Below are 27,997 nucleotides of genomic sequence, written 5' to 3' on the forward strand. Positions count from 1 at the left end.
CCCTGTGCCCCAGAGGATCATCCAAACCCTCCTGCAGCTCTGGCAGCCTTGGGGCTGTGCCCACTGCCCTGGGGAGCCTGTTCAGTGCCAACCACCCTCTGGGGGAAGAACCTTTCCCTGAGATCCACCCTGAGCCTGCCCTGACACAGCTCCAGCCATTCCCTGGGGGCTGTCCCTGGTCCCCCCAGAGCAGAGCTCAGTCCTGCCCCTCCTCTGCCCCTGCCCAGGCAGTTGGAGCTGCAGGGAGGTCTCCCCTCAGTCTCCTCTGCTCCAGCTGAACACACCAAGTGCCCTCAGTGTCCTCACACGGCTGTCAAATCAAGGCCCTTCCCATCTTCATTGCCCTCCTTTGGACACTCTCTAACACAATGAGCTTCCTGCTCCTGCTTCCTGAGGGTGTTGTCCCAGAGAGTTCCTGCACACTCTGCTAACACAGCTCAGAGCAACCAGCCTGTTCATGGCAGTGATGGAGAGCAATGACTTGTCAAGGGTTGTGGCAAAGGCTTCTCGATGTCAGGCACCAAATGTTTCAACGTGCGTGCAAGAAAAATGGATTCTGGCTGGAAAAAATGCGATACAACTCAACTACTCCAAAATTTATGAGGAAATGGAGGTGGGTTTCAGATTTTTCTTGGTGTGGTAGGTGCCTCTCACATTAGGAAGGTAAAAATAATGCCCCCAGCCCCGTTTGCTTGTTAGTGCTCTTTATTTAACCATCAGTCCTGCTGAATTTGGTGAGCCAGGCCAGATTTTATGCGGTGATTCTGCCCACAGATCTTTTTGGAGGATTTGAAAATTCCAGCAGCAGTAACAGTTACCACAGAGCGCACCTAATTTGGAAAGCATTTTGCCAGGACACCTGTCCTTATTCAGTGTCAATGTCTTCATTGCTGACTGGTGCTTCAGAGCATTTGTAATGCACAGCCTGCCTTAAAACAGAAGCTCAGTGCAGAAAAGTGCTCACAAGAAAGGGCTTGTTGGCTTGATTTCCCTGCTCCAAGGTGCCTTTGTAACATAAACCTTTATTAGTGATAGAAAGGGAGTCAAAGGAAAGTATCGTGAGCCACTGAGGTTAACCAATATGCCACTTAAATCTAACTGGAGTTTGTGTTATCTGTAACTGAAGAAGGTCATGGGATCTATGGGTTTGCAGGGGGAGTTTGCAGTGCCAACAAATTAGCATCCAAGGCTCTGGCTCGGAATACAGAGCAGCCTCTGGAATCTTCTCGGGAGAGCCGTGAACGGAGAGCAACGGGGCTCCCTCGAGCTGGTGATCTTACTGCCATCTATCACCACAGCCCCCCTTCTCCTTGCCAGCCTTAATGTGCTTGAGAAAGCGGCAGTGGAGCCTCAGGAAGGAAAAGGGAGGGTCGGCAGTGCCAGGGCTGCCGGGGAAAGGCCCGTCGTGGTGGGGTGGGCACGGCTCGGGGGGCAATCACACATCCCCCCTCTTTCTGCTGCGGGGGAGGCAACAATGGGTAAGCCCAGAAGAAAAAGGGTTTCTGAGAGGGTGGAAAAGAAAACCAATTCACTCTGAGAGCAATGAATTTAAGTGCTTTTGCCCTTTCTTAACAAGACGGGTTAAGAAGGAGAAAAAAAGGGAGAAAGCAAAGTCTTCTTCTTTCCCCCTCCCCTTTGCAAAATCCTACATGCCCTTTTGGCAGAGATCCATCATTCACTTAATGTGTCCTGCTGAAATCAATTCATGTGTCAGGATTTGGAGAGCTAGAACAAAATTTGTTTGCTGATCCCATCCACAGATCACTCAAGAGGATTCATAAAGGTTAGCAAAAAAACCCACAAACCTACATTCAATTTGCTGTGTAAAGTACTGCATTAGGGAATGACAGATTCCAGCAGGGAGGGGAAAAGTCTGGTTGTACAAACCAGTTGGTCAAAGTCCACAAGCACCTTGAAGCACATGCAGTTACATGAATTTGCCTCCCAGCACGGGCAGTGCCGTGGGGGTTTGGGGGCTGTGTGACACCAGGGTGGGATGGGGAGCGTGAGATGGGTCCCACATCAGCACGATGGGAGCAGGTCCCTCAGCCCCCAGGTGGGCCGGGTGCTCTGAGGCAAAGCCAGCTCCACCTCCGTGTTGTCCATGGGGTCTGGGAGGGCTCCCACCTCCAGACTTCTTCTGGAGCATGTGCAGGGGAGCTTTGCCATTCCATCCCCCCACCAGGGCACGTGGGGAATTTTCTCCTCCAGCTCCTATTCCTCATGGACTCTGGCAGCCTCTGAAACACAGAATCATGGAATCAGGACTATCCTGAGTTGGAAGGGGCCCACGAGGATCATGAGCCCAACTCCTGTAATACACAACTTCAAAGCTCATGGTTAATAATCCAGCACAGAACTAAGCACCAAAGGTCCAGCCCAAGCACCTGCAGCTTCTGAGGAGAAGTTCTGAGGGCACAGGCAGGAGCTGGCCTGGCCCCAGCACACTGCCCTGTCTGCTGATGTGCTGACACAGGTCACTCTACGCTGTTGCAACAGACACAAGTAGGACCTTGCTTTTTGAAATTGCTCTTAATTGAAATACAATTACCTGCATTAAATAGACAGTGGCTTTCTCCAGTCTCACGTTTGAATAAAAAGGTTGGCTGTGAATGGCAGCCAGCAGAGTGCTCAGATGCTCCCCCAACAACGCCCTCCTTGCTCTCCCACGTTCACACAGTTGCAGCTTTGTGTAGGACCAGGAACCAGCAGTAGGACAAGAGGGCTCAGTCTCAAGCTGTGCCAGGGGAGGTTTAGGTTGGACATCAGGAAGAAATTTTTTCCAGAGAGAGTGATCAGACACTGGAATGGGCTGCCCAGGGAGGGGTGGAGTCACCATCCTTGGAGGTGTTTAGGGACAGACTGGATGTGGCATCAGTGCCGTGGGCTGGGAAACACGGCGGGGTTGGATCAAGGGTTGATGATTACAGAGGGCCTTTCCAAACCAGCTGATTCTGTGATTCTATGAGATTGGGAGAGTAGAATTAGACTAATTGTAGCTCGAACTCCCACCAACTACATTCACCTGCCCACAGACTGATGAGCTGTTTTACAGCCTCACTGTATGTTATTCCTCTGGTAAACAGTGATGTCACGCTTGCTTAAAGCAATTTGTTGAGTTGTAAATATCACTGATCAATTCCTGGGACTGAGTCCTGTGACCTTGGGTGTGATCCATGACAGCGCTGACTTCAATGTATTTTCTTAGCCTTAGCAGAAGTACTTTGAGCTGCCCTTTCCCATTAACTTCCCATCTCACTAATAAAATGCTAAGAGAATTATATTCACCACTTCTGCCAATTTTAACTGGAAATGATTCTGACTAAGGAATATTAAATGTTGCACACTGACAAATTTGATCTCTTTCTCATCATTGTGAGGGTCAGCAGCCACCTCCTTGGCCTTTTCTCAAAGCCAGGCATACTTTGCAGCCCAGGGTCACTTGACCAGTTTCAGACTCCAATTTAAAGGGCTTTTTCTTTATGCCCAGAGCAGCAGGGGGTGTGTGATCTCTGTCTGTGGGAGAGGTTTTGTTGTGAGACTCCTCCAGCTTGAAAACTTCCTCCTCTGAGCCCAGAGTCTCCTTCCTGCCTCTCCTGCCCTCCACCAAACTTGCATGCAGACACTTTTGAAAATGATTGGTATTTGTTTCCACTTGGTTGTCTCCTAAAGCAGGAAAATTACTTTACAGATGGGGTTTCATTAATAGGTTTTGGAAGGGTGGTTTGGGGAGGATGATTGAGGACAGGACGCAACAACTGTCAGACAGGAAGGATATTTGCACTCAGAGGACTTTTTCCTGACATTTGAGTGACACAGGCCCACATCCTATGAACTGAACTGCCCTCACACTATAGATCACAGGGCAAAAATCTGTGCAGAGCAGCTGACCTGGCCAGGTTTCTCTGTCTCAGGGCTGCTGAGCTCTGACAACGTTGCAATGCCACGCACAAGCACCCTGTGTTTGAAGTGAGGGTGAGAGCTCGGAGGCAGGATGTGATCTGCCAAAAATCTCTCTTGCTGTCTTTCTGAAATGACATGAGGACTTTGCATATCTGGCTTTTCTTCTAGACTTGTGATAGCAGCAGAGACACAGCCTTGTGGGACCCTAAATCTCAATAGTCCCCATGGAGATTTTTCACTTGTAACTCTCAGTTCTGGCTTTGGCAGCCTTGCTGGCTCCAGCAGAAACCCTCATTGCTTCACCACGTTCTTGGTGTTGCAAAGTTGTCTTTCATCTTCCCCAGTGCTGCAGGGCCAGCTCAGCATCTCCAGGCCTCCCAGCAATTCCATCTCGAGTGTCTTGGCACTGCAGGTCTCAGCAGATGCACCAGTGTCTGCCCCGTGAGGGTGGTGGGCAAACCTGCAGCTCTGGGTGACGTGGGTGCGTCGGTGGCAGGAACTGCCGGGCTGACAGGGTTGTTGGAAAGTTTGTTCCCCAGAATCTGAGCTCCAAGATAAATCCTACGTGCTGGCTGTAATTTAAATTCAATCAATATTCAGTTAAAAAATAAATAGAAAGCTTTTAGATCGGTGATGTAAGGGAATGTTGGTTCAAGGAAGTAATTACATATTATGTAGAAAAAGTCAATTTAAGTCCTCAATAATTTACTTAAGTGATTTACTTGACTGATGTGTTGTCTTGACCCAATAGGGCAGAGTAACAGACACTAAGTTATGGCACAGTTCCAGCAGAAACAGCCGTTGTTACCGTCCGACATAAATCATTAGCTACTGTCTTGTTCCAGGTGTACACAGGTGCTATTTAAAACAAAAAAAAAAAGTGATAAATTTTATGTTTGTAAACATAACTCTGTCAAAACTAATCCTGTTTCTGGCAGATGAAGATGTTATCCATACCTCTGGGTAAGGCAATATCCATTTTCAGGAAATAAAGCTCCTGGGGTATAATTAGCTGAAGTTGGTCGGTTATAGGGCAGGAGGGACACATGCCGGGTTTTAGCTGGATAACTGGGGAAGGAGCTCTTTGCCAGTGCTGACAGACACATGGAAGCTGAAAGTAGGGCTACTGGTGGTGGCCCAGTGAAGGTGGCACTGCCTCTCTGGGCAGATTAGCCCTGGGGGCTCCACCACTGCCTGTGCTTCCCCCTCCGGGCTGGGAGCAGACGATACTGGTTTTTAAAGGATGCTCTTTGGACTTTTCCCAGCTTACATCCCACATATGTGGAAGATAGAGATTTCAGCTGGTAGCCATGACAACAGTGCTGGTGAACGTTGCTTTTCTCTGCTTGCTGTACCTGTAGTACAAGAGTCCTTTTAAAAATTACCTTTTGTGCATTGTTCCTTCTTTAAAGTTGAGAGTGAACTTTAGTTCCCGAAGAGATGAAGCCCTGAGTGAGTGGCTGGTGCCTAGGGTAGGTGTGCTAAGCTCTGATCTTGGTCTTGGACTGCACCAAGTGTTAAAGAACAGCATCAAGTCCCATATGCTCATTCCAGATACGTCTGAGACCAAGTGAAATCTGAGTTTAATCTCAGTGACAGGAGAATGTCTGCTGGTATTCCTGGGTAAAGTTGGGAAGGTATGATCCAACATATTAAAAAGCTTCAAGCAGCCCATTAGTCACCTGTTGCACACCTATTTCCCAGTTTTATACTTACTGCCTTCAGTGCTTGTAGCAGCAGTGATAGAGGTCATTTCCCACCTGTACTCCCTTGAAAATTATTGGAATGTAATTCAGCTAGTTCCACTTCAGCATCTCCACTGGTATTTGTGATGTGCCTTTGGTTGCCATGGACTGAAGATCTGCAGCTCTAGGAAGGATCTCTGGAAGAAGCAGGAAGCTCAGGATCAAGGAGGAAAACCAGACTTATGGTACTTGGGCAGGATGGTGGTGAGCAGGAAGATCTAGCTGCAAAAAATACGGCTTTGCAATCATAACTTGAAAATTCCAATTAAAAATAATCAAACTGGGGGCAAATGGAACCCAGCAAGCCACTGTGAGGAGGGGACTATAAAAAAGTGTTTAGAATGTAGCAAAAACGGCTCCTGACAAATTTTCACATATATTCTTCCAGTCATAAGTAGCTTAACATTTCTTGAGCTTGGTTATGTAATGAGATCATTAGATCAGCATTTGGGACCTATTTACTGTGACAGAAAAACAATACACCTATGATCTATTGTGGGCTGGGCTGAGATTTCGAACTTCAACAGTAAATAGGGTTGATAAACTTCCAGTTAAATTAACATGATAGCCCTGAAGTAGTACTAATAGTTTGTGTTTTACAGCTCTGGCTAGGTGTTGAAATTAGTTCTCAAAGAATTAACCTGAACTCCAGCTCTCTCAGCTCTTCAGTCTCTTCATAAAGCCTATAAATATCACAGACAGGGCTTATGTCATTAGCTTCTTAATGTTATAAACATTTAATGAAGTTAAATTTGAAGTACAACACATTGTAAAATCGATCTGATCTGGTTGGGGAGACAAAGGGAAGAAAATTGTTTGAGTCATTTGGAAAACAAATTGGGAATTACATTCACTTAACTTTGAGGTGGATGAAAAATCATGGCCAAGATGGATAGAGCCATTGTGTTTGGAAGGAGAGCAGGGCTGGGGAGCAGGGGAGCCTCTCTCTGTGCGAGATGTGTCTGACACACATTACCAGCGCCATCAGTGCAGGCAGCCTCACATGAATCACCTGGGGCATGACAAGGAGCTCTTCCCTAGAAATTGGAGGAATTTCACTCTAAATATTGCAGCTCAGATGCCTCTCCCACAGAGTAGCTGCTTTAGCAGCTGGAGATTTCCGTGCCTTTGACCATAGGTCTTCAGCCCTCCATCCGCAGTCACCTCGCCAGGGGGACACTCAGCTGCTCCCAGCGTGGCTCCTGATCCCTCAGGCATGGAGTGCCCTTGCTTGGCTCTCAAGCATGATGCTGCATTATTTGGCTGTAGGACAAAGTCATTCCTCCTGCAAATGCTTTCCTATAATTGGCTTTCTAAGGAGCAGGTTGGAGGGTGAGGTTCTCTCACGTTCTACTGACGTGGGAGCGAGGGACTTCGCCGGCAGCCAGCTCAGTTTCCTGGCATGGCTTAACAGCATCCAGTGTCTCCTCCAAGTGCCAAGTGGGAAGAAAAGGAATAAATAAAAATAAATAAACCCCTATTAGTGAAGGATTACTGTGTAAAAATCTAAGACAATGAACAGGAAAAAGTGAAGGGCAACGGACGTGTTAAAACGCTGCAGACAACAACCTGCTCAGAGGAAAGTGTATTGGTTCTTTCTTTTTAAAACTCATTATTTATTTTCTCTATTCTTCAGGCCTAATGTCTCACTAATGAATTCCAGGGGGATTTTTGAATCATGGTGATATCATGGGTTAAACCCTTCCTCCACTTTTTGAATGTAAATTCTTTTTGACATTCTTACTTATTGCGGAGCATTGACTTCTTCCCTACAACAAAACCAAACGCTCTTTGGTTTTGCATAGTTAACATTTTGCTAACGGGTAGCCAAGATTCTCTCAGCAGCTCAACAACATTTTCTAAAGCACACTGGCGTTGTTGTAGCAACTGGTGGCTGATCTGTGAATAAAGCAGATGTCATTGTGGCAGGATAAAGGGAGAATAATCTATCACCCGGCCACTGCCACTCCTGCCCAAACAAGTCATCAAAATGACAACTTCGGTGTGTAGTCATCAATTAAGGGCTGTGTGTCCCCCTTATCTCATCTGGTTATTATATCAGCCAAGGTTATGTTATGAACACCCAGGGTTTCCCAGCCCTCGCCGCTGTCCCTGGCGGAGGAAGCGCCGTCGGGATGTGCCGAGGCACTGACAGTTTGCCAGCTTCCTTTTAGGCTTTGATTGATTCCCTGCTTTCGTCCAAGCTGGTCTGGCCTAAATAAACACAATATATATTCTGGGACACTTTTTTTTTTCTTTACTGTTTAATCTGAATTCAGCTCACGTGGCTGGCAGCTGAAGATGGGCAAGCGTCAAAATATTCTGACAGGTGCCCAAGCTGAGCACAAAAGGAGAGACAGAAGCAGATAAATTGCCTTTTTAACTTCTCAGAAAGGCTTTAACCCATTTATTATTTTTTTAGCTCCCATTCTAAGTCTCTCAATTTGTACTTGGTTGGTACAGCTCATTGACCTGAGCGAGTCACCTCACATCCCCCTCTTTTGGTGGCAGCAAAAGCGAGGTGGTTTAACACAGTCCTATAAAACACTTTCCATTAGAATATTCCCTAACTTTTATATATGCTTCCAGTGCTGAAGCATCCAGCAACTTGCCCCTGCTTTGTGGAGCCTTTCACGGAGTTTCAGCTTGCCAGAGGCTATTTGTTCCCTCTCTGGAACTGCTGTCCACATCTCCGGACTTAAAAAGCCTACTCTGCCACCTCCTTTGCCTCACAGCTTTGTTAATCACTTGACTTAAAGAGACTAAACATGAGACCAGGTTTCTACCATTTCCCTGGTGCATGACTCATACTTAAATGTGGAGGTTATATTAATTACTGTGTGCTCAGCATTTAATGAGCCTGAGAAGAAGGAGCCTCCTCCCTTCAGCCACACAGAGCATGCAGTGAAGCTGCTGCCCGCAGTGAATGCATTTCCACAGCACCCAAATGTGGATATGTATTTTGTAAAAGGAGGCAAATCAGTCACTGCTCGAGTTCCTTAGAACAGGGTGGCAAAAGCTGACAAATCTGGGCTGTGGTCCTAAATCTTTCACAGGCTGCCTTTGTGCCCACTGGCCAACCCTCTCGGGCTCTGTGTCTCCTGATTTCCTGTCTGTTTGTGGGGATAATAGTGGCTGGCTGAGGCCAGGCTCAGTGCAGAACATTTGTACAACCAAACACCACAGCAGTAGAGAAAGCTGAGAGGAATTATCCTGATTTTTTAAAAAATATGTGAAGACTACCTTTGTTTTTGTAATGAATGACACATCTTCCAGTCCTGTGTGATGGCATCATGGTCTAAGACTACCACCTGTACTGTATGTTCTCTGTCCTTCTTTCTCAAGGTGATGGACATTTAATATCCTCTGTAGGATTTAAAGAGTTTTATAGATGTCCATAGTGCATATTTCCATGGGCTCACATGCAAAAGAAAAGTTGCTGGGTAAGAAATTAAGTGTGAGAAACAACTTACAAAACAGGTTTCTTGCTGATTCAATGGAATAGATGCTTGGATTTGGCTTGACCCAAATGAAATTGCACTGTGGGCTATGTAACAAAGGGGCAGGCTTAGCTTTGGCTAAAATCTGTCCCCTTAGCCAAGCCCTTTCTGTGTTCCCTGGTGGACTCAGTGCTGTGCCTTCCATGCACTGAGTTGTTCAGGGGTTTTCCTCTGTATTCCAAAGAAAGTATCTCTGGGCTGCACCCCTGTCTGTAACACACAATTAATTTCTTTGTCTTTCAAGTTCCTTTATCTGTCTTCTAGTTGGAATCACAGAATAGCCTGAGTTAGAAGGAACCCACAGGGATTACCCAGTTCAACTCCTGGCCCTGCCCAGACACCCCCACAATCCCACCCTGTCCTTTAGTGCTGTCCAAACACTCTCTGAGCTCTGGCAGCCTTGGGGCTGTGCCCACTGCCCTGGGGAGCCTGTTCAGTGCCAACCACCCTCTGGGGGAAGAACCTTGTCCTGAGATCCACCCTGAGCCTGCCCTGACACAGCTCCAGCCGTTCCCTGGGGGCTGTCCCTGCTCACACAGAACAGAGATCGGAGCTGCCCCCCAGGAGGAGCTGCAGACCCTGGTGAGGTCTCCCCTCAGTCTCCTTTGCTCCAGCTGAACACACCAAGTGCCCTCAGTGTCCTCACACGGCTTCAAATCCAGGCCCTTCCCCATCTCCATTTCCCTCCTTTGGACACTCTCCAATGGCTCAATCTCTCCCTTCCATTGTGTCCCCCCAAACTGCCCCAATATTGAGGTGAGGCCGCCCCAGGGCAGAGCAGAGCGGGACAATCCCCTCCCTGCTGCCCCCAGGACAGGGATGTCCCTCCTGGCTGCCAGGGCACTGCTGCCCCACACTCAGTTTTCTGTTGACCAGGACCCCCAGATTCCTTTCCCACTCTCCAGCCTCTCATTGCCCAATTTGTCTCCATCCCAGGGGCAGAATCCAGCACTTGTCTTTGTTCATCTTCACACAGCTGGTGATTGCCCAGCCCTCTGGTTTGTCTGGGTCTAGTCTCATGAACTGCCTTTCCCTGCCCATACTAAAAAGCAGTCTGTTGGAGTTGGGTAGAAAAGACTTTTCTTCAAGACACTGTTACCACCACTTGGAGAATCTTTGTGTTCCACAGCTGAGAATGCGTCAAAGGGTGTGAAAGTAAAATGGAACCCTTGGGACAATACCAGAAACCTGAGTAATGGATTTTGATTTGATTTATTTTGTAAACTCTATGGGACCAAAATATAAGTTTTGGGATTGTCACATTTTGTTTGGTTGGGTTTTTTATTTTTTCTTGGGGGGGGGGGGAAGGGGTTGGTGTTTTTTTGTAATTCAAATGCTAAATGTGTCGTGGTATTTATGGGTTCTTGTGTCAACAATTTCAGGATAAAAGGACAAATGGCAGAAAGGATCCAGGAGGATCTGCCAAACTAATTTTAAAATATTAATAGTTAAATCAGTGTTTGCTCACATTGATGAGTGAACAGAGCTCAACAGCACTGAGGGAATGAGGAAAATTAGCAACAGGAAAAGGGTTGAGGACAATGAGTAAATGTGATTAAGAGATAATCATCAAATGCAAGAATGGCTTGGGGTGGAAGGGACCTGAAAGATCATCTCGTATCACCTCCTGCCAAGGACAGGGACACCTTCCACCAGCCCAGGTTGCTCCAAGCCCCGTCCAACCTGGCTTTGGACACTTGCAGGGATCCAGGGGCAGCCACAGCTTCTCTGGGCAACCTGTGCCAGGGCCTGCCCACCCTCACAGGGAAGGATTCCTTCCATGAGTAAGGAATTCCTTCCATTAATATTAAACACTACCTATGGTCCAGTTTGTGTGAAGTCTCATCTAAACTGATGAAGAACAAAACTCAGCACTGCCTCTTTACAGGTTTTTGCTACGATTTCTTTTGCAAGTTTAGCTGAGTAGAGAAAAACCTCTTCCAGTCCACTCTCTTCAGCTTGGTTTTAAAAATCCACCAGTGCAGCCTTCTCAGTAGTATCGGAAAGGTGAGTTGGGAGCACATGGTGTATCAGATGACAGAGTAATTCCATATTTCTTGTATGGCTTGGTCTGGAAAATTAAAGGTACACTGTGAGAGGAGGAATGCTTTTTCTTGTTGAGTGTCCTCATTCTCTGTTGTATCACAGCCCCTCATGCAGACCACAACTCCAAGCACACAACCCCTCAGTGGCTGGGAATGGATCAGAGAGCTCATAAAGCTCCAGAGAGAGAGCTAAAACTCCCAGTGCTTGGAGGAAATAAAGGGACAAGTATAGGGGCTGCTGGTGACAAGGGGAGGCAACTTCCCTAACAGCAGCTGTAAATATGTTGTGCAACACTTAGAGGGCACATTTCTCTGGGACTTTCTTTGGAGTTCCCAGTTGCACATTACATGATATGTGCTGTGGATGAATCTATGAATGTGTAGCAACAACAAAAGAGAAAAATCAGGAATTTCCTATAAGTATGAAAAGACACTTTTAGGGTTTTACAGCATCACCTTTGGGCAGGAGAATTGCAAAGTTCTGGTGTCCTTCAAACACGCAGAGTCCTTTAGATCCACGTACATCTCTTGAGCATTTTGACTTAATCATGTTATTAATTGCTTGTTTCCAGAGGAAGAATTCCCTTAATTTCTGTTCAAGATTAAAATGTCCACCTCTGAGAAATTATTGGTGTGATTTCGATGAGAAAAGACCATGAACTGGGTTAGCAAATTAGGTCCCTTGCCACGGTGACCACTGAGATAAGGGAGAATGTTTTACAATCTAGATGAGCTTCATCACCTGAAGTGCAGCTGTGTGATTAAACTTCTGCACTAATTTTGGACAGTTTTGGACCATTCAAACCTGACTCAGACTTCACCTCTGTTGCTTGGCAGCAATGGTATCTGCCAGGTTTGGGCAGCCCTGTCTGGGAGTATCAGCCCCTGAGCCTGCAGTTCAGTTCTTCTGCCAACAACAGAGTTGGAGACTTTTTTGTTCAGTCAACTTCTTGGGATTCCAAGTTGGGGGCAGGGGACTGTATTAGTTAATATGCACATTTGGGGGATTCACAGGGTGTGTTTCCTCATATAGATTATAATGATAAACATAAAGCTTTTGTCAGAAATACCTGTGTTGAATCTTAATTAGAATCTGTGCACCCTGACTGCGGGCTGTGACGTTTCTGTATTCAATACATTGATTTTTAAGTGTGGTCAGTCCAAAACAGTTTTGCAGTCCCCAGGAGAGTTCATTAAGAGCCTTGTGCAATATGGTACGTGTCCATTATTCCCCTTTTCTAAGTTACCACGTCCCCTTACAATAACTTTACCAAATGAGCCACTTAAGAGTACATTTTAAGGATGTTTTCAGTTTAATTATCACTGTTGAAAGACGTATCTCCATTACCTTTGTGCATACACGGCAAAGAAAACTTAATCATTGACCAATTCATGGTTTATGAAGTGCTTCTATACCCAGCTCACTGCACTCAGATTAGTTGTCCTTTTTAAAAGGGCCAGGAGGTAAAATCCTTAAAACTTGCTCAGGAATCCCAAGGCAGAGCTGCTCCATTTCCATAAACTGGGGTTCCACTCTCAAAGATTTCATCATCAGTAACTTCCCAACTTGCAGCTGCGTTTTTTTTCTCCTGCGTTTCCCGCTCCTCTCGCTCCTCCTGCTCCTTGGACGTGTTTTCTCTTTCCAGGCCTCAGCGAGGGTGTTCCTGTGCCCAGCAATCCTGGCTGGCACACATCAAAAGATGCATTTTCCTTTGGGAGCCGCACTGGTGTGCAGTTGTGTGCATTTCACTGCCATTGTCTGCTTCTCCACCAAGGAAAAACAGAGCTCTTCTATCCCTGAGCACAAAGAACAAACTGTTGTCGGAGGGGGAGGGAGGAATATCTACAAACCTGTAAATCTTTCTCCTTCTCCTGTTTATTCTTCGTGCCATTCAAGCCCATTTAGCGAAGGACCAATTAACTCCAGCCCGATGGCACATTCTCAGAGGCCAGATTTCTCCTGTCAGAGATGACACAGCCGAATTTCCAAATACTTTCTGGTTGAATGCAGCATTTGCTTTTCCTTGCACTTTAGTTCATAGTTCCCAACCTGTTACTCCAGCTAACAAACAAAGTGACATTTTCCCTAATTTTCTCTCCATTTTCTCATCAGCAATATTGTAAAATATAGGGAAGATGTGTACCAAATCCAATGCATTGTGCATCCAGTCTTTTATTATTGTGAGTCAAACTGTTTAAAGGTATTTGTCCTTCAGTAATTGTTCTGCCAACTGTACATGGCACATCACTGCATACAGAAATATACAGGAAGCAGGAGTTTTACAGATTACTCTCCTAGGGTAAAAACATGCTGCAAAGGTAATAATCTGTAAAATAACTCTAATAAGTGAAGAAAGCACACTTTTGACTATGATATGGTATCCACTAAGCCAAAACCCAATACAAACCGGGGGGGAAATTCCAATATTAGATCTGAATTATTTCACCATAACATAGTGTTGTAATGAACATATCTATGGTATGGGGTTTCATTTTATATCTTGAAGTTTATAACTTGGAATTTAGGAGAACTCTCAGTGCAGTGACCAAATGACCAATGAAATTTTTGCTTTTATATTGACAGTTTGAAATGCAGTTGTGTTAATAGCTTTATTTTGATATGCCATTCTGATGTCTGAAGTGAATGAACCTTCTATTTTGTGTCAAGTGGCAGGTCTGCAAAGAAATTGTGCATTAACCCGATTATACAGTGCTAGGATTAGGTACTGCATGGGCTTGTGATCTTACATAAATAATATATATCCAAGGAGTGAGTTAAAACACCATTCAGATGAGCCCTAAAAGGTCAGGTTGTGAAACTGCAACAATCTTTTGATTATTTTTTTTTTTTAGTGATTCTTCTGCTTCCCTTCTCAGTGCTTTGTTTTCACAGTCTTAGGTGGGAGTTTTGCCCCAGAACTATCAATTGGCACAAGATGAACCTGTGTCATCTACTCCTTGTAATGTTTGCAGCTCTCAACAGGAGTCAGTGAAATGTTTTCTTTACCGATGCTTCTCTGAGCCTCATTAAAGGGGGGAGATCCTGTGGTCTGGAAGTAGGAAAGAATCTGGTGTGTCCCAGACAATTTGCAATATCATCAGTAACTCTGGGCCATGTTTATTAACCAGTGAAAAACAGCATTAAAATTAGATTTCTCTTTTTTTTTTATGGGTCACAAATGAGTAAAGCAGTAAGAACATAATGACTCTAAAAACACAGAGAAATATTTACCACTCAAATGTCTGAAGAAATTAGCAGTGATAAAAAGGAAACACCATCAAGGGAAAACAAAATAGCCCTGAAAAACAAGTAGTCTTTAAATTTGCCTCTTTAAACTTGCCTGGATGTTTTTCTGGATTTCCCAGCTCTGACCTTTTTGCTGGTGGGGGGGGGGAGGAGAGGGAAAGAATAATGTAAATGCCAAAAAAGAGTTGGACAAAAAGTAAGCTTTGTATCCTATCTATGAGAATCAGACGGTGTGTGTCATGCTAGTTTTTACAGTCATAGTCTACAGTCTCCCACTGATTAAAATGCAATTTGACAGTAGCACAATATAGAGGTTTAACTGACAGCACACACAGCACATTTGCGAGTCATAACGCCACAGTTTAATGACTGACGCATGTGGGAAGCTAATTCGCTTTTTTTTTTTTTTTTTTTCTTGAATGGGATAAATGAGCATCCAGCTAATACCAATCATGAATTCAAGCCATGTGACAAAATTGATGCTACAGACCCTGTTCTTGTTTTGCATATTCTGCAAATTGAGCTGCAGGAAAAGAGCCGGTTTGTACACACATCCGGAGAGAAAGTTCATTCTGCTTTCTGACACATCCACCAACTGCAGCTGAATGTATCCAGCTTGCTGCTGCTGTGTTCACAAACTAATTACCCTTTCTCTGTTAAATAGCCTAAGAATTACAAATTGTATGCCTGTTTTGAGAAAAAGTACAGGTTGAACAAGCAGACGTAGTATAAATAAAATATTTATATAAAAATAGTCTCTTACAAAATATACTCTCTTATCCTATGCTTGATTTTTTCCAAAAGATGGAAGTTTGTCTGGATTTTCTTATTTTTAGACATATTCCAAACAGGATTTTATTAATGCTTCTTTCTTTAATCGAAGGAAAAAAAAAACAAAACAAAACAAAAAACAAAACAAAAACCACAAAACCTGGTAAAGATTTGTAACCCCTACCACTCAACTTTTGTTCCAGACAACTAGCAGCAAACAGGAGAAAACAAACAAACAAACAAACAAACCCCAAAACAACAGTGTTTGTGTATGTACATATATATAAAGACGCCAGCTTTTGTACTTAAACATCTAGTACAGTAGAACATATCCTGCAAGTCCAACTAATAGAAATATCCTAGTCAAGAATAATATGTACAGCTCCAGTTCTTTCCTTGCTGTTCCTACAAAATTATTCCACAAAGAAAGCCAGCTACCTACTTTAATTGCAGAATAGTTCCCCAAAGGTTGGTAGAGTTCTTTTTTAATTAAATAAATTAATATTAGTTTTATCTGAATAAATTGTTAAATATTGCTATTATTATGCCCGAGTGTCCCAAATCCCTGTGCTAAAATCTGCAGCACACACACACACACACACACGAAAAAAGGCAGGTAAAGCAGTGTCTACAGAAACCTTCAACAGTTCTACTCGCTGTGGCAAGGGGGATGAAGTGGAAAGATCAGCAAGACCAGCAGAAGCTTTTCACGAGTGTAGAAGCCAAAACCTGTGTCATCCACACACTCACATGGGCCTTTCACAGTGGGGCTCTGTCCATCCCATCCTGTGCACAGCCCTTTGAGGGGGGGATTTCTCCCCTTTCCCTCCCTGCTCCTTACATTTGACCACCTCTTTTCCAAACCAGGAGTCAGTTGCCACCCTCAGAGGTTTCTCCCCGACTGGTGCGTCGGCACGAGGCAGTCAGTGCTTCTTCCTTTGGAGGTGCAGGTTAACCGAGATCATCTTTTACTCTCTCTTCTGTGTGTCAGGTGGCTCAGGGCGGGGCTTGTTTGTTTTTCCTTTCTTGGCTGACTTTACGAGTCTGAAATGTGTCTCCACACAAGCAGCGGAACGCGGGAAGAGAAGAGGGGGCTCCGTCCGTCAGCGTCTCCTCCGGGCGAGCAGGTCCTCCCTGCAGCCTCGTGCAGGTACGTCGGGTGCATGTGCAAAGGTATCCGTGCGGCCAGGCCGTGCCCACGTGCTCACTTACAGGTATAGACCTCTGTTCTCTCGCTGCACGTGTTGCACTTGACGTAGCAGCACCAGTGGAACTTGCAGTTGCACTGCCACACCCGCGAGTACTGGTGGGTGTTGTACCCCCGGCCGCAGCACATCAGGTCGCAGCCGTTGGACTGCTGGGCCGTCTTGTTGCACATCCTGCCCTGCGTGCCCACGCTGCCCGTGACGGGGTCCTCTTCGCAATAGTTGGGGGATTTCTCTATGTACACCAAGTCTGTATCCATGGGTTTGCGGTAGGAAAGGGGCTTCTTGATTTTGAGGAAGGTGGGGCGCTTGTTGCGGCTCGCCCGCACGGGCTCCACCTGAACGGCCTCGTTGTACTTGTCCTTCAGGATGTAGCCCAGCTCCCGGAATTTGGGCAGGGTTGTCCAGCATGTTTTAGTGGTACAGGATCCAGAGACCCCGTGGCACTTGCACTCTAACTTCATGTTTTCTTCCAGAATCTGTGTTGGAAGAACAAAGAATGGCGTGTTAACACAAGCAGGGGTATTGGATGGATGTTGGGTGACAGGCAGGGATGGGTTTGCTCTCCAATAGGAGCTGCCACCAGACACAGGTCCCATTCCCACCAAAGCTGTGGGTTTTGCTTGCCTGGACAGGCTGTTGTCCCAGGTAGCAAACGCTCATCAATATCAGCCAAGTTCCGCCTGTGAAGCTGATTCCCCATTTGCACTTCGAGTTAATCAGGGAGGATAACTCTGCCTAATTTCATAGCCCAGGTCCCAAAGGCAAGATGGGACCTTCCTTAACCACAGCTTTTCCTCAGTGTGATTGTACAGTGCTTCAGATTTATCTGTTCTTGCAGTGTTTGGCATATGCAGTGAAATCAGGAGCTGGCAGAAAATCACACCTTCACATGAACTGCCATGTGCAGAATCCTTTCAGAGTCCAACAACAGATGCCAGAACCTGACTTTTGTAAACAGGAGTTCGAAAATAAACTGCATCTCAGTTCTTGCACCTCAAAATGACACAGGCTGGTGCAAGAGATGAACAAGCAGATACTCTATCAATGCTTGTCCTCCTGTAGGTCTCACATTAATCAACATATAGAACAGATTATTATTTAGTCATATAGGCCTTGTCTGTTCTAAATGGTGCAAGTTAATGCTCCACTTTGGAAAGCTAAGGATTATTTTGATACACCACAGTCAAACACACTTGGAGGGTTTGAAGTATTTTGCCTCCTGTCACATGGATAACAGAGCAAACAAATGTCTCAGCTACTCTGCAAGAAAGCAAGTTCTGTCTTAGAGCATAAAGGGTAAGAGTAAAGGAATCAGTTTCATGTTTTGTCATCAATTCTAGTTAGAAAATGTCTACCTCTTTAATGCTGTAAAAGCACTTTAAACACCCCAACATCATGGCTTGCTCCACCCTCTCTCATGCTCCCCTCTTTGTAGGGGTCTCTCATGGTTATGCCGGACTTGTCACTACTTTTCTTTTGAAGATAACAAGCTTCATCTTCCACCTTCACATCCCTTGAAACTCTGTCCTTGTATCTTCTCCCTCCTGCTGTTTTGCCAGACCAGGCTTTGCCAAATAAAGCTGGAGACCAGCTCAGTCCCTGCTCTGTGTCCTGAGCCCCACAGCTGACCTCACTCAGCAGCAACACTGGGTTAACACCAGCAAACATACCTGATTCCAGCAATTCATTTCCCACTGGTCTTTACTTGAAAGAGACCATAATAATTTTGATGATGAAATTCTGCCTAACCTGGCAGAGACCAGCAGTGGAAAGCCCAGCCAGAGGGATTATCAGGGTTCAGGGAGTGGCCACATAATTTTTCCCCTGAGACAACCCAGCTGATCCGTGCAGATCCAAACCTAGGCAGCCTGGAGGGCTGGAGGGAGGTCAGTGATATGGAAATTTGAATTAACCCTTTTTTATTGCTGGAAAACTCACCATGCTGACTCAAACACTGGCCTTTCTCAGCAGAAAACAGGAGAGCCTTCACTGAGGAAGCTGATTATCCTCACACCTTTTGGTCTTGAGGCCGTTCCTGTGTCACCTTGGCACAGAAACTGCTATTGCCTGACCTTGGGGTAATTTGTAGCTGCTTCTTTGCTCCCTGCTCTTTCTCTGCCCACTTTTGATGAACATGGGGATTTTAAGGTATTAAAACCACAGGCTGAGAGAGCTGGGGCTGTTCAGCCTGGGGAAGAGAAAGCTCCAGGGAAACCTTGTGGCAGCTTTCCAATACCCAAAGGGGGAGAGGAAATTTTTACAGGGGCACGTAGTGATAGGACAGGGGGGAGTGGCTTTAAACTGAAAAGAGAGTATTTTTGGGTGGGATACGGGGAAGAAATTCTTCCCTGTGAGGGTGGGGAGGCCCTGGCACAGGTTGCCCAGAGAAGCTGTGGCTGCCCCATCCCTGGGAGTGTCCAAGGCCAGGTTGGACGGGGCTTGGAGCAACCTGGGCTGGTGGAAGGTGTCCCTGCCTGTGGCAGGGGGATGGAACAAGGTGACTTTTAAGGTCCATTCCAACCCAAACCATCCTGTGATTCTATGATTTTCTGGTTCTGTGGAATAGCTTTGTTTTTTAACTTTAGTCTATGAGCAAGTTGTCCCCACGTGTGGTCTGAAAGCAGGATTCAAAACCCTAGAAAGCACAGGTCCAATGCTCTGACAGTTGTGAACTTTGCAGATGCCAGGTCACACTTTGTGCTACTGGTTTTCAATTAGTTTCTCATGCAAACTATCTAATGACTGCCCTAAAACTGAGATGTGAGAAACTTTTCTATTCAGATCTACATCTCAGCTTGCAGTTCTGCTCAAGCCTTTGGCTTTATCTTGTTATCTTGAGTTTCTCTCTCAGCCACTGCATACTTCTTTTATTGCTCACTCATTCATAAGGTAGTGCACTTCGAAGATAGATGAGGAGATCTATGAGGAAAAGGAGTTAGAGCACAGAAACCGGAAAAATAACATAAATTCTTTTAGCCTCATTTGTACCTTTTTAAAAGCTTTTTTTTTTTTTTTTTTAATTTGAAACTAGCCAGGATACATTTCTCAGCCCTAATTCAATCACTGTGCTCTTGCAGAATTGCCTGGCCTTATATCCTGGTACGATGTTCAAACTTGCAACAAAATATTTCGACCTCGCCTGCCATGGGGATCCGCCAAACTGACTCGAAACATTAATACAAAATACATCATGTGTCATCTATCAGGCAGGTTGTTTGTTGGTTTTTTTTGTTTGTTTTGTTTGTTTGTTTGTGGGTTTTTTGGTTGTTTGGTTTGGGGTTTTTTTGTCGTTTGTTATTTTCGTATTTTCCTAAAATTTAACTGGCTGCCCCTCCCTTTCTCTCTGCACTTGTGGGAGATGCACTTCCAACAGGCTGTGCTAAAATCTCTCCAACAGATCTGACCCATTTAGGTCCCCTGCACTCTGCAGTTGGGCTTTCCCTTCCAGATCTGCCTCCTACCCTTGGCTCACAACCCCTTTTTTGGGGTTCTGTTGGTTCTGTTCTTGCACACATACCCCCCTCACTGGTGCTGTCTTTCAATACCACGTTCTGCAAATTCAGCTGGAGATGAATTGACTCTCCAGCCTTCAGAGAACAGGCTACATGGAACTTGAACTGCCTGTCCTCAGCCAAAGCAAAGGCCTGCAATGGTGGTTTTATTGTACTGGGATATCAGGCGCTTGGGCTACTTGTTTTGCAATAAAATATGTGGATACTGTTCCATTATTCCAGTATCCTCTGATAAATCGATGTCTTCATAAATTCAGGGAGAGAGTTGCAAAGAAAAAGAAAAAAATAAAATAGGGGATTCTTTGGGTGGGGCCAGCAGGCTTTGGTCTTTACTTTGGTTTCTGTGAAGCAAAAGCAGTGTCCTACCCCTTAGAAACTTGGTCTGTGTTAAAAACAGAAAGTGTTCTTGACCTTTCAAGATCAGGTTTTGTCTCTTTGAAGGAATTATCCAGCAGCTCATACTTTTTACGTCAGATTAAAACTTTATATACGTTACAGACTGACTTTTCCTAAACGTAAGAGCCTGAAGGGCACAAAATTTAAATCCTAGATCCTCTGTTTCTTACCAAATGACCATAGCCAGCTCCATCAGTAAATCTGTATGCACCAGTGAATGCTCTGAACTGGATTAAATGTGAACAAAGAGCTGGAGTTCATTTAGCTTTGTCCACTTTTTCTTTGAGCTCCTACAGTAAACTGTCAGTACTTGTTTCTCTCTCTCCCCCCCTTGCCATTAGCCTCTGGGAAATAGTTTGTGTGAAGAGAACTCGCTGGCTCTCTCTCTTGATGTTATCTCCAGATGCAGTACCTTTGGGCACTGCCATTAGGAGCTCAACATGTTTTTTCTTCACCTTCGGTTGTGCAGGGAATGCGCAGGGTTGGTCATGTGAGGGTGGCAAACTGAGGCTCTGGAAAATGCTGCATGGGCTGGGTCCAGCAGGGTGGTCCTGCCCTGGGCTGGGTGCTGGGCCCCTGGCTGGGCTGGCTCAGTGAAACCAGCAGGAATTGCTGGCTGCTGGGACTTGGGGCTGGAGTGGCTCTGGCTCACAGGGGCGGCTGCTGCAGGAATTGTGCCCTCTGGGTGGTGGGACAGGAGCTGGGGGAGCTCAGGGGGCAGGACTGAGCTCTGCTCTGGGGGCACCAGGGACAGCCCCCAGGGAATGGCTGGAGCTGTGTCAGGGCAGGCTCAGGGTGGATCTCAGGGAAAGGTTCTTCCCCCAGAGGGTGGTTGGCACTGAACAGGCTCCCCAGGGCAGTGGGCACAGCCCCAAGGCTGCCAGAGCTGCAGGAGGGTTTGGATGATCCTCTGGGGCATGGGGGGTGACTCTTGGGGATGGACCTGTGCAGGGCTGAGGGTTGGACTCAATGATCCTTCTGGATCCTTTCCATTTTGGTATATTCTGGGATTCTGTGACCCTCCTGCAGTGGGTTTTCCCAGCTCAGTGTCTCTGTTCCATGAGTTACTCAGTGGTGTGTCCTGCCCTGGCTTTCCAAAGCCAGCTGCCTTTCCAAATGCATCTGCCAGAGCAGCCTGGGGCCCCTCATGCCCAGTGGGGTCAGGCTGGGCACAGCTCTGGGTTTGTTCACCAGGACTCCACAGCCCTCGATGCCAAAGCTGTCCTGAAGGACATGCAGTGTCAAACCCAGTGACCATCACACCTCCAGGGCCTTCTCCTTCACCAACAGGACTCCCATGGAAACAAAACCAACACCAGAGTGCCTGAGGCCAGGGACCCTTTGCTGCTTCATCCCAAATAACTCAGGTTCCAGTCTACATGTGAGGGTGTAATTAGTGAGACAACAGGCACTGACTCCTGTCCCACCAAGGCCATTATCTTGCCTAATTTTTCTGACATCAGATCACTTGGGTCAGGAAATACCTGTCTCCTATGAGTGCCTGCACACACAGCTTTACTATAGATCAAAGAAAACACAACTATTGGCAAGACAAGAGTGACATTTTCACTCCAGAGAAGAACGTGGCAGGGTTTGGAGAGAGGTCACAGCATTTCTGGGGGTTGTGGAGGGCAATGGTCAGATGCTAACCTGCCCCTTTCAGGTAGCAGAAGTTGAGGATTTGTGATTTATATTACTTACAGAGGCAATTGGAGATCTTTAAATAAGACAAAGCTCCTCAGACTTCAGGAATGAGGTTGAGATTTTTTTTTTCTTCTTTTGAAATGGATTCATTGAATAAAAAATATGTTTTAAGCTAATACAATAAAGTCATGTCTTATTTAGTCTTTCAACAAAATAACTTCCTTGAGGACCAAATCATATGTAGAGCAACTGGCAGTGAGGTCTAGAGTGAGACTTAAGCATGAAAAGGGCAGTGGATGGATATGAAACTCTGATTTGACAAGCAGGAAAAGGACTGTATCTTATTAAAATGACTATAAAATGTTTCTGCCACTTGTTTTATCCAAGTGTGAGAGCAATCTCAAAAGGATGCTACTGTTTAATTAACTTGTAGGACTGTTCTAACACCAAAGCTCTGGAATTTGAGGACAGTACAAGTAATACTTGGTCCTTTTTGACAGGGAAAAAAAGAGCATGAGAGAGCATTAAAAAAGCAACACAGAGACAAATCCTATGAAATCTGTAAGATATGCGAGAAACAGCATTTTAAAAAAAAAAAGCACCCAAATGCAAGTTTAAAATGAGGAAAGGAACATTCAAACAGAAAAGATGAAAAATATTCACAGAGCTCTTGTAAAATGTGTTCTGTAGAAACACATTTTGCATTGATATCCTGTGGCAAACTGAGGGGAGATGAGTTTGGAACCGGTTTTGTCCCCCTGTGTCAAAGCCTGACTCATTCCAGACACTCTTTGATATCTCAGTTGAACATATTATGAAGATCTTATTAAGCACAGCCAAAAGATTTTTTTTTCTCATGTTTTTGATAAGTTAATCTGTGCAAAAGAAGAAGATCTGAAGCCAGCATCAAACAAATTTGCTACTGAACCCCCCTGAGCTGTGACTGTCCCAGAATTACTGCTATCCCCAGGCAGGCTGAGCCATTTTTCCCATTACAATAATTTTTGTGTTTTAAATTAAAAAAAAAAGAAAATGCCTGGGAAATCACCAGAGCATGTGACCTCCATCAATCAAAATCCCCTTTGCACTTTCCTTGGAAGAAGTGTCTGAAGAAAATCAGGCAACGTGCAGGCCTGAGGATTAATCATAAAGATGTGCTGATAAATGACACGAAACACCACAGGTGGGTGGGATTTCCCAACACCACCACCTGCCCTCACTGAGGGATATCCTATTTTAAAGAGCAGAAACACTTTTCCAGATTCAGAGCCACGATACCCTTAAACAGGAAGGCTTCAGAGCTTTGACACTCTCCTAAGTTTAACCTTTTGTGCATCACTTCTCACCTTTCTCTTTCTGATCTATCTCCTTCCACCACAAAGCAGGAGGTTCCTTTCCCTTCTTGTATGTCCTTTAGAGAGATTCATATTTGCTTTTCTACTTTCTGGAGTATTTGTTGGCCTTTACTTCATCTTCATAAAAAACTGACCAAATGCAGCAATTGTTTTCAAAATGCAGCTTCTATTTCCACAGTAATTCAAACAGGTAAAGAAACAATATTAGTTGGACTTTCTGCATGGTCACAGTGCTCATGCACTGCTGGCAGCACAGAATGAGATGTTCTCCTGTTTCCCTGGGTAAGTTTTGTTGTTTGAGTCAGAGGACAGAGGGTCTGGTACCCTTCATTCACTGACTGTCACTGTACAGAACAGCAAATGAACACAGAATTCTGAGAGCAAGGCCAGTAAAAGCTGAGAGGAATGCAGCAAAAACTATTTTCTCCTGCATATTTTTCTTATACTTCTGATAACCTTCATGACTTGCTGCGTACTAAATCAATTTATCACCACTTCTGGGCCCAAAAAGCAGAAGAGCAGTAGAAAATGCATTTCACAGAAAGCTTTTACAATTGTTAATCTCAAAGAACAGCTGAATTTGGGACAAAAAGGACATAACTGGTTTTAAAGAGAGAGATTTAATGAGATGGATTCTCACCCAACCTGATGATGCTCTTCTCTAAGCACAGGTCCTTGCCTTTTTTTCAAACTGTATGAACTGTTATGGGAAATAACTCAAGGTGTCAGAATATCTCAGAATCACAGACTCACAGAAACACTGAGGCAAGAAAAGCCCTCCAAGACCAGAGTCCCACCCTGTGCCCCATCCCCACCTTGTCCCCCAGCCCAGAGCACTTCCTTGGACACCTCCAGGGGTGGGGACTCCAACCCCTCCCTGGGCAAGCCCTGCCAATGCCTGAACACCCTTTCCAGGAAGAAATTCTTCCTGAGAATTCTTCCTCAGCTTTCTCTCCCTGAGGGGTCCTCCTAGGAGAACACCTTAAATGCCCCCACAGCTGAGCTGAGGAGAAACTTCTGCCCAAAGTGCTGCTGCTCTTGCCAAAGCGAGTGTGAAAGTGGATTCCATGTTTGTGGCTCGGGGTCTGCATCTCACTTGCTCAGTCCTCAGTATTTCTCTCGGAGAATATTGAGGAATATCTCTGCAAATCCAACCACGGCCCATGAAAGTCAAATGAGGTTCTTAAGTTTTAATTTATCTTCATCGAGATGCAGGTTGCAGAGACAGCGGGCACAGTGTGGCAACACCTGGTTGAGCTCAGTAAAAGCTGACAGGGCTTGGAGGGGAAGGATGCCCTCAGAGCTCCACACTGCCCTGCTGGGTCAGACAGCCTCCCCTCGCAGTGCCAGGTGTTCTCCCTCACCCTCTCCCTTTTCCATCGTATCTGATAACACAGCTGCAAGACCCGGGGATTCCTTGCCTTCTTACATCTCTCCTGAACGCATTCCAGTTTTCCCCAGACAGAAAAAGTACCTGCACTCTCATCTACTTGCATCAAAATGCAAATCAAACCCATTCATCCGCGAGCTGCAACCGTGAGCCTCAGGTTGGGTTTCGGGTGCTCTTGAGGGATTTGGTGGATGACAAAGTTTTCTGTGTCACATTCAGTGCAAAACCTTCTTACCCAACCCTTCCTCCTGTTCTCAGGAAGTCCTGGAAGGGAAGTTTTTCTCAACTACAAATTCCCAAACTACTGCTGAGATGGACTCTTGGGGAGGGTCCTGTGCAGGGTTAAGACTTGATGATTCTTGGGGGTCCCTCCCAACTCAGCATAATCTCTCATTCTGTGTAAGTTTTATATCAGGAAATAGCCTGAAAGGACCATGTTCCCACTGCCTGTTGCAAGAAGCTGTGAAATGGGGGTTCCTGATGTGGGGCTTTGTGTTTTCTCAGTTGCTGATGACAAAAGCTCAGTACTGAGGGTTGGCTTGACAGATTATTTATAATCACAGTCATTGTATGCTGTGATGGCTTCTTGCTACAGCTGCCTGCAACACTGGTCTGACTTGCCTTTGGGTTCTGTGGGTCTTTCTATTTAAAAGCAAGGCAAGTATTTTAACAGAACAAAAATGGAAATAATTTGAAAATGTAACTGTCAATGGGTTTGATAAAGTGCTTGTTTTTAAAAAATAACTCTTGTGAGACCCATTATCACCTAGATTAGACTGGATCAATGCAGTGCCAAGTAAGTGTCATCATGTAGGAAGTTTAAAGATCAGTCATAAAAAGGAACTTGGAAAAAACAGTTCTGAAAAAAATCTGGTTTCTTTTAATGTGCTTTCACTTGTTATTATTAGAATATGGCTGAATTGTCTTAAAGACATTCAACACTTTATTTTACATTCTATATTTAGGTGGAAGTGTGATTTCCTAGCCCCTCAGTGAAATGGGATTGTGAGATAAGGGAAAATTTATCTTGGATCGTTATTTGCTGCTGTCCAAGCACAGCTGACACCATGAACATGATGGATTTTAGCTTGTGAAATACTGAATAGTCTTGTTGTCTGACCTACCTGGGCACTTTGCAGGATGAAGCTCAAATAGACTGGGGAGGGGGATGGTGTTACAGAACCACAGATAGAGTTGTTGGTTGTGTTATCTGTTTTACCCTCCTATCACTACATAAGTTTTCCACAGCACATATCTGCCTTTCCAAAAAGATACTGGATAGAATGTTCATGCCAGGAGTAAATAAAGGATGATGATTGAGGAGGTTTGGAAATGAAGAAACACCATGGTGCTCACTGACACTAAGACAGCTTAGAAAGAAAATGAGACAGCAATTTTTCTGGCTTTGGACACGTTACCCACTTATCATTTCTTCTTAGAACATATCTACCTTCTTCACATTCTGGTCCCCAACTAAAAATCACTATAAAATACTGATACTTCAAATCAGGACTCTCTGAAATAGTGATCTTTTTGCCATGTATTAAAAACCCAACAAATGTCCATTGTTAAAAACACCGTTTTCCCAAATCCCTGCTCCAGCCGTCAATGTATGGATCAGAGGAATGAGGTCAATGAAATCTTAACTGAGCAATGTCTGCTGACCTTGACCTCTCCAAAATCAATATAATTCCTCCAGCATCCTGTGTCCAGTGTGTCATTTCGGTTTTTGATCTCAGGACAGATCTTCATCCGTTCTCTGGCCTTCTAAATGTCAACGCATGAAGATGTCATTAAAGGAGCAATTGTGCTCATATTTTATACTTTAGCATGACATTTCTGAGGGAACTGGGAGCACTCCCAGAAAAGAGGAACTAAACTAAACTACCCTCCTCAATTTGGGAACATAATAAGTTAAAGTCTTGGGGTTATTCAGGTGGGGATGTCATTGCTGCCCCTCACTTTGGGCTTTGTCAGGGAGCCTGAGTCACTCTGCACATAAAAGAGATGCAGGGAAAACAAGAAGTGCCACAACTGGAACTCACCCTCATCACAGCCAGTGTACACAGAGAGAAATGGCACAGGCCTGACTCATTCCCACTAAATTCACCTCCCGTGAAACTCTCCCCACTGGTGGGGAAGCACCCAAATGAAGTGATGCTGGCACTGTAGGAGCCACCAGGCAGAGCATTTGGGTAAGTGCTTAAGCTGTCAAGGGAAGAGTTTCCAAAGAGTGATAGAAACCAACAGAACAGCCTCACTTGTTCCAGACAGCTAATCAGAAAACACACTCTTTTTGCTAAACTAATAAAGCCAGGTACTGGCAGGAGTTCAAGCTGCAAAATAATATCACTTCATGTTACATCCAAACATTTCCAGCCAATAGCCACACACTGTTAACTATAGATTCATTCAGTCGCATTCCAAATTACCAGAATCAACCCTTAGGTACTCAGCAGATAGTACAGTGGAAGGCATATTTCTCATGCTGAAAAAAATGTCTGTAAATTTTAGTTCTCCAAGCCAGTAGTTTTAGCAAACAAAGGATGATTTTCCTTTCTATCGAGCTTTTCAGATGATTTCAGAGTAATTCTGTATCGATTTTCCAATATTGCCTTTATAAAACCACAATATTTCTTAGCTTAATTTCTTCCTTAACTCTAGAAAGAAGCAGGAGATGTGTTCATGTTTGATTTGCAGAGAGACATATTCAAGTTTCAATCCTACCACTCTGTTCATGACGACAGTAAATGGCACTGGAGATACTCCCATTGCCTGCTTTGCCTACCTGCCATTTATCCAACTGGGAAGAGCACCTGAGCCATTCCATTCCCTTCAGTCACACTATTTTGCAGGGATAACATGACCCAGGGTGTGGATCCAAGCCCATTGCCAAGGATGGCTGTACCCTGGGTGGGATATCACCTGGCTGGCACATCAAGCAATAGCTCTTCTTGTCGTTTTAAGAGAAATTCCCATCACTCCTCCAGCTAATCAGCAGGTAATTATGATAGTTATCATAAGGCAGAAGCTGGGTCACAGTGACACTGTGTATTGGGAACAGATTTCCACACACTTTGTGCTTACAATTCAGAATATCCACATTATCATAAAGTAACACGATGTTGGTGTTCACTGTAATGTGAGAATAATTATTCCACAAAGATGACATTCAAGTTCAGTTTAATACAGAAGTGTTTTCCCCTCCTCCTGCAGCTGGGACAACAGATCCACACTTCCATGTTTTCAAACAGCTTCCACTTATCAGAGATAAGATCCTA

General features: G+C 45.0%; 1 protein-coding gene and 1 long non-coding RNA gene across 2 annotated transcripts in view; one reads left to right on the forward strand and one right to left on the reverse strand.

Moving 5' to 3' along the window:
* Window positions 1-27,997, forward strand: part of LOC126647738 (uncharacterized) — an 853,551-nt gene that overhangs the window by 116,235 nt on the left and 709,319 nt on the right. The gene's annotated exons all lie outside the window — the stretch shown is intronic.
* The window catches only part of WNT7A (Wnt family member 7A), a 37,965-nt gene continuing 22,451 nt past the window's right edge, over window positions 12,484-27,997 (reverse strand). Inside the window, exon 4 of the mRNA XM_050330243.1 lies at window positions 12,484-16,895. Coding sequence (XP_050186200.1) covers window positions 16,416-16,895 — 480 coding nt within the window. The 3' untranslated portion in view covers window positions 12,484-16,415. The remainder of the gene's footprint in view (window positions 16,896-27,997) is intronic.

This window comes from Myiozetetes cayanensis, unplaced genomic scaffold (genome assembly GCF_022539395.1).
Source record: "Myiozetetes cayanensis isolate MyiCay16 unplaced genomic scaffold, myiCay2020 scf40, whole genome shotgun sequence".
NCBI lineage: Eukaryota > Metazoa > Chordata > Aves > Passeriformes > Tyrannidae > Myiozetetes > Myiozetetes cayanensis.